The 12,968-nt window shown below is 38.9% G+C and overlaps 1 protein-coding gene across 1 annotated transcript; it reads left to right on the top strand.

The window, feature by feature from the left end:
* The first annotated feature begins 619 nt into the window (after positions 1 to 619).
* Positions 620 to 12,761, top strand: LOC113438361 (SCAN domain-containing protein 3-like). Its single transcript, XM_087929656.1, has 3 exons — positions 620 to 681; positions 10,987 to 11,914; positions 12,228 to 12,761. The coding sequence occupies exons 1-3, from the start codon at positions 620 to 622 to the stop codon at positions 12,759 to 12,761; spliced, it is 1,524 nt and encodes a 507-aa protein (XP_087785782.1).
* The last annotated feature ends 207 nt before the right edge of the window (positions 12,762 to 12,968 follow it).

The following is a 12,968-nucleotide window of genomic DNA, read 5'->3' as shown; positions in this document are numbered from 1 at the left end:
TAGCTAATGCTAGATGACAAACAGTACTGTTTCAAACATGAATCTTCCTAAGAACACAATATTTGTTTTGGTAATATTTGAATATTTCCCACAAAACCTACTAACTTTATCTTATTTTTGTAATAATGGAAAGCTGTTCAATATAACTGTTCAACTATATTGTTTCTCTACCCAGAAGTAAGAAAATTGAATTAAATTGGGTATGCTTCTAAGTAATTGTGTATGTGATTACTGCACAATTTTAAAAAGAATCTACAGTTAACTATAATATTAAGAAAAGTTGTTTCTGTCCATTATTTATTTTTTGTAAGGAAATTATGTGTAACATAATGTGTAAGGAAAGTGTAACATAATTTCCACTTTCAAAGGACATGTGGTTTATGTATTCTCAAGGGAATGAAACAATAAAAAAACTGGCTTTAAATAAGATAATGTAGAATTGGTTTATTGCAGATTGTAGTTGAGTTCTTCTTGAAGACATTATGGATTTGTAATGTCCACAGACTGTAGAATGATCTTTTTACTTTCTAATTTCATTAAACTGGTGTTCTGTCAAGGGACAGAATGATGGAATGACAGAAACATTAGCTGCTAGAGATGTGCACTGCTGCACATAGATATGTCCTGTTTACAACTCCCTAAAGCAGCTTCATCTTTCCGGGATCAGGTTGGAGATGGCAGGTATGTAAGCTTGCTAACATTTTATTTTACTACTTTTTCTCCTTTGGTTTTTTAAAAATACAGATTGACATGCAGAAATTAATATTTTCCAAGCAGAGAGAAAGATACATAATAGATTCTTAATAAATATGCAGGAATAATAAATAATATGACATTTTATTGAACAGCCTTTCCACCAATTCTCTGATGTATCAAAGAAAGATTAAGCATTGGTAGTTGGTAAGATTTTTGAGTGCTCCTAATGAAACAGTACTCAGTGCAACTCTTTTTATACCCCTAAATATGTCATCTGAAGGAGAAAACATAAATAACCCCTATACTACCCAATTATAGAGGATTTTACGTAATATTTCAGCAGGGTGAAATATAAACTGATAATAATCCCGTCCCTTCAGAACAGTGTCAGCAATTTACTACTGAAAGGATCACTGATCATGGAGTATAGCACAACAAGAAAGCAGTCTTCATTATTCCCAGTGCCACTGCATCATGAATAGCTTTCCCCCAAGAGATTAAAGAAGAGTTTAAAATACTTCCTTGCAAGGAGTATGTAACTCGCACATTCCCTTTCTGACCACTCTAGTTTGAAGCTTGAGCTTGTTTTCCAGCCAAAATATGTCATAAAGCAATCCAACTGTTTCAGTGGCTTCTTTTTCCTACACTCAGCTCCAGTCCACTGTTCAGGTTTATGAAAAAGCCTTGTGTGTTTGGATATGCTGTGCTATTAACATTTTTCTATGTTCTAAAAAAGCTACTTAGCACAGTTAGATTATATGGATTTGGGAAAGCAAGATACAGATTGAAAAAATAAATAAGTAAACAACAAATAAATCATTTTCCCTATTGGAGAGAACTGTAACATTGTTTTCACAATCATTGACATGATTACATATCGAAGCATGTACTAGCAGCTCAGACTGTTAACTTAAATTGCAATTCTTCATCCACTCACTCAGGAATCAATCCCATTGAATTTAACATAAATTACTTTTGATTATGCATGTATAAAACTCTGCTGCTGGATGAGTCAGACTGTAATATCTGTAACCAAATCTCCATCTGAAATTATTGTAATTAATTTCAGAGTTTGATTAAGGCTTAGCTTCAGTAAAGGAGATACTTTGTTTTCTCATACAAGTTTTCTGATAAGTGAAAATATTTTAATGAAATCACAGAAAGCTGTTCTCACATCAAATTTCTGTTTGTAATTTAAAAACCAAGGGTATATGAAAAGTCTCAGGTTACCAGAGATTCTGTGGAACTAGGACATCTGCATCAAAACTTTGGACATAAACAGAACCAGCAATTTAATGATGTTATTTTCTTACTGGGCTTTATGACAAAGATGAGCATAGGACTTCTTAATATCACTTCTAAATAATATATAGTTCCATTTAATTGTAAATATGTATGAATTTCAAATACCATAGAAAACTTCACAAGAGTTGTGAGATGAGTTGATTGACTGTGTATAGAACTATAGATTTATCAGCCACTGGTATGTAGGTTGAAATTAATTATTTCCTTAAATCTAATATGAACATCTTTAAAATTCAATAAATCTCCTTCTATAATTTAAACATTTATGGCATGAAATATTGGGTTCAACTCAACATTTCTTTTCTGGACTAAAGAAATTCAGTAACTTCAAGTAGGATATCCCTATATATCTACTTTTGTTATTTCCATCCGTCCTCAATATTTCTTTCATTTCTGATAGCTAGCATTGTCATTATTGAATTTCCTTCCTGCTGACTTATTTCCCTTCAAGTTAATTCATCCAGCAACATATCTGCAAACAAAAATGCTATGACTGCTTCTCTTTAACTCTTTATAAAGGCTCCCCATCAGGACTGAGTAGAGTGTAACAGACCACATGCAGAGACCATCAAAATAGATTTCTCCAGATCTGTGTTCTATATGGTAACTGAGTTAGGTTTCCTCCACATATAGAGTTTTTACAATCTGAAATTGGTGTCACCCACATATCTCCATGATATTGTAAGATCTCTGAGGCTGAGCAGTTGAGAAGCCTAGTCAACAATCACCTCCCACTTTACAGGAAATACTCTCTTGCAGTGTTTCCATTGAGGCTGCAGAACAGGCAGTTTCCACTGATGGTAAAGTGTTCCTTTGTCCTGCCTTCAACTTCATAAGACACGGGTGTAAAACTCAACACATCGCGTTGCCAATATGTGACATTTTGCAACATTTTTCCCATTCACGGGGCTGGGTGTGGTGACCCAGAGTGTAACACAAACATAAGAAAATCCAAAATGTAAATAAAGTCCTTTAATGCCTCCAACTTGGCCCCACTGTTCAATAATACTCAGTTGGAGATAAAATGCACTCAAACATAGTCTTCAAAAGAAAGCAATATAGTCCGAAATTAATGAGTAGATAAAGGTAAAATAAAAAACCAAACAAACTACAATGATGAAATTTCCACAAAGGAACAGGAGAAGTATTTACCAAATTCAAGGAGATCACAAGGGTCTGTTGGAAGGACTCCAACCAAGATAACTTCAAACCAAAATAAACCACGCTTTGTTTCCAGCGTTTGCCAGTATGCAAGTCCAAACTCTTCTTCAGTTCTCACACCTGTAGCCCATGAAGAGGATCAAGGCCCTCTCCTCCTGAGGAGACCATGTCCCTCCCTTATCCTCTCCTCCCTGCATGCCCTAGGATGGATAGGGGATGGGCCTGGGTCCTCCTCTGACTGCTCAGCTGGCCTCTGCCCTTCCCTGGCCTCCTCCACAACCTCTGGAGCCACACTTCCACTCCCTGTCAGCTGTTCCTCCTCTCCCTCAGAGTCAGTCTACACCAGGGGCATGACACTGGAATCAGCATGGCCCATGCCTCCAGTTTGACACCCCTATCCTAAGAAATGTAAAATGCTATTCATTCTTGTTGCCATAACCCATCAACCACAGCTGTATTGCAGGAAGCTTTGTTTCCCTTCTGTAGCTTTTTTTTTCCTTACTGCAAAAAGAATGAGTCTGGGGATCGAGTATTGGCTGGCTGCCATTGTTCATACTTTTCCCTTTGGCCAATTGGATGAAATTCTGACTGGCAACAAGAAGGGATGGAAATCCCCAATGTAGATACCCAGTGATGCAAAACTCTATTAAATAGGACTGTTAGTTCTCGATGGTCCACTAAATGCTAGTCAAGATATACACAAAACCCCACAGTTTTTTCTGCTATCCATATTTTTGCAGTCCACATCAGATAATTTTGATACAGAGGTTATGTTAACAATAGAAGGACTATATCAAGCATCATATTATCAGTTAGTCATATCTCTCCAGATACTTGCCCTTAAACATTCCTTGTCTTGACATGGCAGAAATCTCAACAAAGCCTTAATTGCCTAAATGTTCACTGAAGAATTTAGAGCTTTCGTATATTTATGGTTCTGTCAACATTTCAGTACCTGCTTCTAATTGAAAATAGGTTCTTATGAGCCTTCTTTAACAAGATTAATTGAGATGAAAGGGATAAAATTACAAGAATTTAAACAGCTGAACTATTTCCAATTTAGAAGAAATTTATTCTCCAATATGTTATGTGGAGTCTATCATAACTCCTTTCAGCAGTTTTCTTGAAAACTGGTGAAAAAGAGGTTCTTTTCATTCATAACAGAGGAATTTGCAGGTGGCTGCTTAGGAAACCATATCCTAAATCCTGTCTGTGAATATTACAGCTCCAGAATTTAAATTCCCATTTCTTTGTGCTTTTCTAAGTTAACAGGTATTTTGATGGTTTCCTTGATGACTTTAGGTAGCCGAAATATAATTAGATAATGATTCTCTCTAGCCCAGGAACTACTATTTTCCACATCACCAGCTTTAGCTTGTCAAGGCTGGTGGTTGTATATCTATAAAATGCAAATTATCCTTTACTTCCTCTGTTCACTTTGGATCTATCTCCTAAGTCTAAAAACCCCAGAAGTAGGGAAAAAAATCTTCTCATTATCCACATTTAATGTGAAAATTGAACTTTTAAGGAGTCACTCTATTTATTTACTCTTTAGATTTATATCTTACTTTTCTCCAGGAGCTCAAAGTGTTTATAGGGTTATTTCCTTCATATTATTCCCACATCAACAAGCTTTGAGGTAGAATTATGTGAGCAGGATTAATTGGTCCAAAAACATTCAATCTATTATCCTGTTTTGTAAAGAATTACCATATATAAATTTGAAATTGTTGAAAATACCATTACGATTCTTCAATGAAATATCAGCTCTTCCAGTTTTTCTCTTCCCACTTTGTATGTTCTAGACAAGATTATAGTGCTCTCCCTCACATCCAGTTCATTACCTGTTCCTGTGCTCTTTTCTGCATTCTAAAACATGGAACCTTTTCAGTAACAATATTTTTTTCTTCTTTCTTTCTTGAACAAAGACAGTTCTTTAGAAAAAGGTATTTTATTTTCTGTTACAAGAAGCTCTAGAAGATGAGGTTAGATCAGCACTTTGGTTATTTCCAAGTCGAAGGAATTCATGGAACTATAGAACTATAGAAGAAAATAGAAAAATCAGTAAAAGTTATAACTAAGTTCTAACTAAGCTAACATAGTTCTAACTAAGCCATGCCAGTATATCTGCAGAACGACAAGTGACCAACTGATTGGAAGAGTTCAATCACATTCTAATATCCCAAATGGGGATTTACAGAGTATGAGAATCATCATACAATATTATTAATTTCATCTGGTAGCAAAATAATATTTATCATCATTCAATACAGATTAGGACCCTACATGGAAAAGACATTAACTGTTTATAGAAAAACCTTCAGTTATGCTTATCATGTCAGACTACTGTACTTAGAAGAATGGGAAACCCTGAACATCTTCTAATCCTCTGTGAAACTTATTTACGGTACAAGTTAGAAAGCCACAATACAGACTCAACATGGCAAAAAAAGAATAGCTCCAAAGTTGGCAAAGGTTCTGTCCTCTCCTAAATTTTTCAGCCTACATGATGAATATATATATTAAGAAAAGCCACATTGAAAGAAGATGAGTGAAGTTTTAAAATTAGAAGAGGAAACATCAATAATCTGTGCTATGTTGATGATGCTATCCAGAGAGCTAAAAAAAAAAAAACACAGTGAAAAATGGAGACTTAAATACAAATATAAGTGCCAGCTTTGAGAACATGTCTGGTTCCGAGTTATCTGCTGGAGTCGAATTTTTCTGGAGTGCTGACAGTAAGGAAGATACAGAAACCAGCCTTACAATTGACAGGAGCAACCATCAAGAAATATGCTGCCATGAAAGCATAGGTGGCCAGGAAAGGTTTGAAAAAAAGATAGTTAGCTGCTAGGTTGTATCTTTATCTACAAAGATTAGAAAAGTGTAAACAATAGATTTCACTAAAACACTGTATAGAAACAAAAGTTGAACTTTGAAGAAGTAGAGTAGAGTATTGATGTTTTTGAACATTGGAGAAGATTCCTGAAAATATAATGAATAGTCAAGAAAACAAACAAATGGATCATTGAACAAAACCAGTCCAAAGTTCTCACATGGTACAAATAAACAGATTCAAATTATTATACTTTGCACACATTACACGAAGATCTATCTCTCTGGAGAAGGTTCTAATGCTGGAAAAGGTAGAAGGAAAAAGAAGAGTATTGGCAAGATAAATTCAGTTACAATGGCAATTGTTAGGATCAGATTGCCTCGGAGAAAATCTATATAGTCACTAAGAATTGACACAAATCTGGTGGCACATAAGCAATCAACTTGAAACATTCTAAGTAGTTTTATTCTTTTCTTCCTTGAAAAAGAGAGTTTTTAGAAGGAGATATTTCTGAAGACTCAATTTTTTCCACTTTCATTTGATCATCTTAATCACACATTTCCTCATTTGCATGTATGTTAAAATTACAGGACAAGAAAAAGTCTAACAACAGGAGCAGGACAAGCATGTTTATTTGAATCAGGGCCTACTTGAAACTGATGGTTTGAAGGGAAGATGAAGGGTAGAAACCATTATTTGCATTCATAGTATATATTCTCACTTTTTATATGTATTGAGTAACTGTTCCTCACTGTTCCTTTTCCCTAGAGTAAACTCATACTGTCCCACTCCACATTTGTATCACAGTATATGAAAAAAAGAAAACCCTAATCTTTTAACCCAGCTTCTTCATTCAAAAATGCCATACTTGTGAGTAGGAAAGGATGCATAAAACACACAGAGAGATAAATTCTCGCAAATCTATCAGCACAGATATCAGGCACATCAGCACTCTTTCTGATCATCCTTGAGAAAAATAAATAAGGTTTTCCCTCATTGTGCAATTATTTTATCCAACAACAATATTAAGCTGCATTGTACACATGAATATATTGTATGGTGCTTCTTGAAAACTGCTAATCAAATATGCATTTCCATGTGTATTTATTACAATAATGCATTCTGCTTTGAATATGATAGAAATCAGCCTAAACAATGCAGCTCATAAATGAATGTCTGTGGGCTAGAAAGATACTACTTTGCATTTGACTGCCTGCCAAGTAGGGATACTTTTTAGTGATGCATGGATCCACCTGAGAATAGATCTCACTAATCTAATTCATTTTTTTAACACTTGAAAAATCATATCAGCACTTCCAGAAGCAGAAGCTTCCAAAAAAGCCTACAAATTCAGTGGCAAATGAGACGTGAAAACCTTGTAGCATTTTTCATGATTCTTACACAGTTTTCCTCAAAACATTTTAGATATAGTAGGGTTACTTAGAACTTTGTACTGGACAAAGCATTTGTGATATGACAGTAATATCTTGACTGTTAAATTCACAGCATGTGATCTGCATGAGAACCTGAATTTTATTTACTTTATTTTATGTACACTGCTCAAAAAAATAAAGAGAACACAACAATAAGACATCCTAGATCTGAATGAATAAAATATTCTTATTAAATACTTTGTTCATTACATAGTTGAATGTGCTGACAACAAAATCACACAAAAATTATCAATGGCAATCAAATTTAGCAACCCATGGAGGTCTGGATTTGGAGTTACACTCAAAATTAAAGTGGAAAAAACCACTACAGGCTGTTCCAACTTTGATGTAATGTCCTTAAAACAAGTCAAAATGAGGTGTGTGGCCTCCAAGTGCCCTACAATGCCTGGGCATGCTCCTGAAGAGGTGGCGGATGGTCTCCTGAGGGATCTCCTCCCACACCTGGACTAAAGCATCCCCCAACTCCTGAACAGTCTGTGGCATTGGTGGATGGAGCGAGACATGATGTCCCAGATGTGCTCAATTGGATTCAGGTCTGGGGAACGGGTGGGCCAGTCCATAGCATCAATGCCTTCATCTTGCAGGAACTGCTGACACATTCCAGCCACATGAGGTCTAGCATTGTCTTGCATTGGGAGGAACCCAGGGCCAATCGCACCAGCATATGATCTCATAAGGGGTCTGAGGATCTCATCTCGGTACCTAATGGCAGTCTGGCTACCTCTGGCGAGCACATGGAGGGCTGTGTGGCCCCCCTAAAGAAATGCCACTCCACACCATTACTGACCCACTGCCAAACCGGTCATGCTGGAGGATGTTGCAGGCAGAACATCCTCCACAGCATCTCCAGACCCTGTCATGTCTGTCACATGTGCTCAGTGTGAACCTGCTTTCATCTGTGAAGAGCACAGGGAGCCAGTGGCAAATTTGCCAATGTTGGTGTTCTCTGGCAAATGCCAAATGTCCTGCACAGTGTTTGGCTGTAAGCACAACCCCCACCTGTGGACGTTGGGCCCTCATACTACCCTCATGGAGTCTGTTTCTTCACCATTTGAGCAGCCACATGCACATTTGTGGCCCGCTGGAGGTCATTTTGCAGGGCTCTGGCAGTGCTCCTCCTGTCCCTCCTTGCACAAAGGCGGATGTAGCGGTCCTGGTGCTGGGTTGTTACCCTCCTCCGGCCTCCTCCACATCTCCTGATGTACTGGCCTGTCTCCTGGTAGTGCCTCCATGCTCTGGACACTATGCTGAAAGACACAGCAAACCTTGCCACAGCTCGAATTGATGTGCCATTCTGAATGAGCTGCACTACCTGAGCCATTTGTGTGGGTTGTAGACTCCGTATCATGCTACCACTAGAGTGAAAGCACCGCCAGCATTCAAAAGTGACCAAACCATTCAGCCAGAAAGCATAGGAACTGAGAAGTGGTCTGTGGTCACCACCTGCAGAACCACTCCTTTATTGGGGATGTCTTGCTAACTGCCTATGCTTTCCACCTGTTGTCTATTCCATTTGCGCAACAACATGTGAAATTGATTGTCAATCAGTGTTGCTACCTAAGTGGACAGTTTGATTTCACAGAAATTTGATTGACTTGGAGTTACATTGTGTTGTTTAAGTGGTTCCCAAAGTGGGCAGTACCGCCTCTAGGGGGCAGTGAGATGCCTTGGGGGGGGCAGTAAGAGGCAAGGGGCTGGCAGGGGTGTGCTAAGAGGTGGCAGGGGAGCGCTGGAGGCGGGCCCCTCACAGGGCACAATTCAGGGGTGAAATTTTACCAGTTCACAAGAACTGGTTGTTACCGTTCCAGTAGGTTGAAGAACCGGCAAAAGGGGACCCTAGATGGCCTGGCCCCCTCTGCCCGCTCCTCCATTTTCTGCAGTCAGTCCTTATTGTGCATGTGTGACATTGTGTGCATGCACAACAATTGCTGACAGCATTTCCCGCCCGCCCCGCCCAGTCACTCCTTATATAGTGCATGTGCGCTCGTTTCCCATTTTCCTGCCCACCATCGCTACCAGCACCAGCCAGCCAGCCAGCCAGCCCACCCCGCCTGCCTACCACTGTCTGATCTAAACGCAGTGGTGGCGGGAATGGAGGAAAGCCAGAGCGGCTTTGCTCTCCTTTCCAAATGTCCCACCACTGCCGTGTTTGAGATGAGGCCCTGCAGATCATCCCATTGAGCCCCTTGCATTGGAGTATGCAGCAATCAATTGGGTGAGCCTGTGGGGCCTCGCCTCAAATGCAATGGTGGCGGCATGTTTGAAAAGGGGAGTAAAGCCACTCTGGCTTTCCTCCGCCTTTCCGACGTGCCTTCTGGCTTTCCTCCGCTTTCCTGACATGCCTGCCTTGAATGCAGTGGTGGTGGGATGTTTGAAAAGGGAACGAAAGCCAGAGTGGCTTTGCTCTCCTTTTCAAATGTCCCGCTGCAGCTGTTTTCAATGCAGGCCCCACAGGCTCATCCCATTAAGCCCCTTGCACCGGAGCGTGCAGCAGTCAATGGGGTGAACCTGAGAGAAGGCAAGAGAGAGAGAGGAAGAAAAGAAAGAGAAAATGGGACAGACAAAGAAAGTGGGGGATGGAAGGAAGGGATAGAAAGAAAAAGAAATAAAGAAGGAGGGAGGGAGGGAAGAGAAATATAATGAGATATCTATGCTAGTCCAATCACCTGCTCCAGCAGGGTTAGAAGGGAGTGTGTGTGTTTGTTGTGTGTAATTTACCAGTATATTTTGGTTTTACCTTCTTCAGAATTGGCACTGTAATACATTGGGGGAAAGTAATTTGTTAGGGTGAAGATCTGGTCCAATGGATCCTGTTTAAGCCTCAGCAAAATGTGAGAGCTTCCTGGTAGTCTTGACCATGTTTTGTCTACGAAACCTTTAATTAATAGAAGCCAAAGATGTTTCAATGTGCTGGCAAAGATGCTGGCAAAGATGTTTCAGTGTGGGATAGGGCCTCTAAACTAGACCTCATTTCAATCTGATGCATCAGGTCTCTCTGTCTCTGCCTCTGTCTGTCTCTGTCTCTCTCTCTCCCTCCCTTCCTCCATCCCCCACTCCTTATTTGTCCCTTTTTCTTTCTTTCCCTTTTTTCTTCCTTCTCTCTTTTCTCTCTCTCTCTTTCCTTCTCTCAGGCTCACCCCATTGATTTGGTGCACCGCTCTGCTCGGACATAAAACAAATGAACAAAAATCAGCAAAGCATCTCTGATTAGATTCTATTCACTACTAGAATCTAATCAGAGATGCTTTGGCGATTCTAGTCCAATGACCTGCTCCAGCAGGGTTAGAAGGGAGTGTGTGTGTGTGTGTGTGTGTGTGTGTGCATGTCTGTCAAAACTTCAAAGCAGGTCAAGTAGCTCTGGGGAGGTCAGTCATAAATATTAGGACACTTGCCAAGCAACCAGCTATTAAGCAAGGACCACTTGTATTTGGTTTTAAAAAGCAGGTTGCTACTAAACTTCCCCCTGCCCTGCAACTGTAACTCTTTTCAAACCAGATGTGAACACACACATATTGTAAATATTCTGATTTTCAGAGCAGAAATAGCAGAAGCAGAAAAATCAAAGAAGAAATGTAGACAATACAGTGTGGAGTATCTGAAGTATGGATTTATACCAGCATCATCAAACCAGCAGCTGCCACAGTGCCTAATATGTGGGAAAGTATTTTCTAATGAGGCAATGAAGCCTTCCAGACTGAATGAACATTTGAAGAAGCCACATCCTGACAAGGCAGACAAGAATCTAACTTTTTTTCAATCACTTCGTGACAAATTTCAAAAGCGCCCAACACTGTCTCACATATTTTCTAATGCTTCCCAACAAAACACTGACAGTTTGTGTGCATTATATAACATTTCATTGCTGATTGCTAAGTCTGGAAAGCCACATACTATTGATGAAGAACTCGACCTACTAGCCATTAGTAAGGTTCTGAGTACTGTTTTGCATAAGTCACCACATGATATAATTAAGACAATTCCTCTCAGCAACAATTCAGTTCAAAGACACATAGATGAAATGGCTGAGACTGTGGAAGATGTATTATGCAGCATACTACGGACAACAGACTTTGCATTACAGCTGGATGAATCAATTTTGCCAGGCAACGAATCTTTGCTTCTTGCTTATGAGCTCTTTATTAAAGATGAAAGTTTGACTCAAGAGTTGTTATTTGTGAGGCAACTAAATACAGATACTAAAGGGGAGTCAATATTTCATGTTCTTGAGCAGTTCTTCAAAGACAAGGAAATTCCACTAACCAACATACTTGCTTGTGCAACTGATGGAGCACCATCAATGACTGGTCGCTACCATGGGTGTATTGCTTACTTGAAAAAAGCAGTGCCAAATGTCTTCACCATTCACTGTGTCATTCATCGCCAGCATCTGGTTGCAAAAAACCTCAGTGATCGCTTGAACAAGTCATTACACACTGTCATTACTGCAGTGAACAAAATTAAAGTACATGCTCTCAATGATCGACTATTGTGAGAGCTCTGTGTTGAGAATGATGAAGATTTTGATTGTTTGATGCTTCATACAGAAGTTTGTTGGCTATCAAAAGGCAACTGTTTGAGTCACTTTTACAATACTTTTGACACTGTTGTGGAGTTTTTTGAAGGCAAGAATGCTTTGCTCAGTAATGAACTCAAAGATATTTATTGCTTATTTATCAGAACTGTTTACAAAGTTAAGTGAAGTGAATTTGCAGTAACAAGGAAATGAAGTCCATCTTATTAAGGCCCAATCTGTCATCTCTACATTTATTTCAAAGTTAGCTCTATTCAAGCGCAATATAGGCCATCGTGAGCTATACCAATTTCTAAGCTTGTCTGAGCCAGAAAAGAAAGGTGGGATACAAGATGATGATCTGCATGTTTTTTGTGACCATTTGGACATTCTGCTTAAAGATATGTCTGAGTGGTATCAGGATCTTCTTTTGATGGAAATCACAGATTGTGGGATAAATCCATTTTTAGATACTGAGGAAGATGGGGTAGTGGAGGAACAACTAATAGAACTGAAAAATGACATTGAGCTGAAGCCAAAGTTTAAGAAATTGTACCAAGAGTTGTGGTTACAGAAGGAAATTTCTGATCATTATCCTGCACTATGGACAGTAGTTAAGAAGCTCCTTGTTGCATTTCCAACATCATATTTGGTGGAACGTGGTTTCAGTGTGGCCATCCAACTTCTCTCCAAGCAAAGAAATAGACTCCAGATTACTGAACGTGGTGATTTAAGACTCCTGCTAAAACCAGACATTAGGAAACTGGTATCACTTCATCAAGCCCATCCATCACATTAGTAACTGCTTCAGTGTTCAGTAAATTCTTACATTTTACTGAGTTTACCAAGTTACTAGTTGCTAAGGTTCTTGATAAATGACTATCAGACTTTGAAAACCTGGTATCACTGGATCATGTTCAACAATTTTGTTGAATTAACATTAACTTAAAAGATTTTTAAATTGGATTTTGAATAAATGTGCAATTAATTGTTACAATTTTGAATT

This window comes from Pseudonaja textilis, chromosome 1 (assembly GCF_049901715.1).
Source record: "Pseudonaja textilis isolate UNSWEBS1 chromosome 1, rPseTex1.2, whole genome shotgun sequence".
Classification (NCBI taxonomy): domain Eukaryota; kingdom Metazoa; phylum Chordata; class Lepidosauria; order Squamata; family Elapidae; genus Pseudonaja; species Pseudonaja textilis.
Note: the sequence above shows the minus strand (reverse complement) of the source record. Positions and strands in the feature narration are given on the sequence as shown.

Bases quoted from the DNA above. Each gene is read 5' to 3' on its own strand.
- LOC113438361 (XM_087929656.1), top strand. From the start codon at position 620: ATGTCCTGTTTACAACTCCCTAAAGCAGCTTCATCTTTCCGGGATCAG. The intron at 682-10,986 runs GTATGTAAGCTT...TCTGATTTTCAG, and splicing joins GATCAGGTTGGAGATGGCAG to AGCAGAAATAGCAGAAGCAG. The intron at 11,915-12,227 runs GTACATGCTCTC...TTTATTTCAAAG, and splicing joins CTGCAGTGAACAAAATTAAA to TTAGCTCTATTCAAGCGCAA.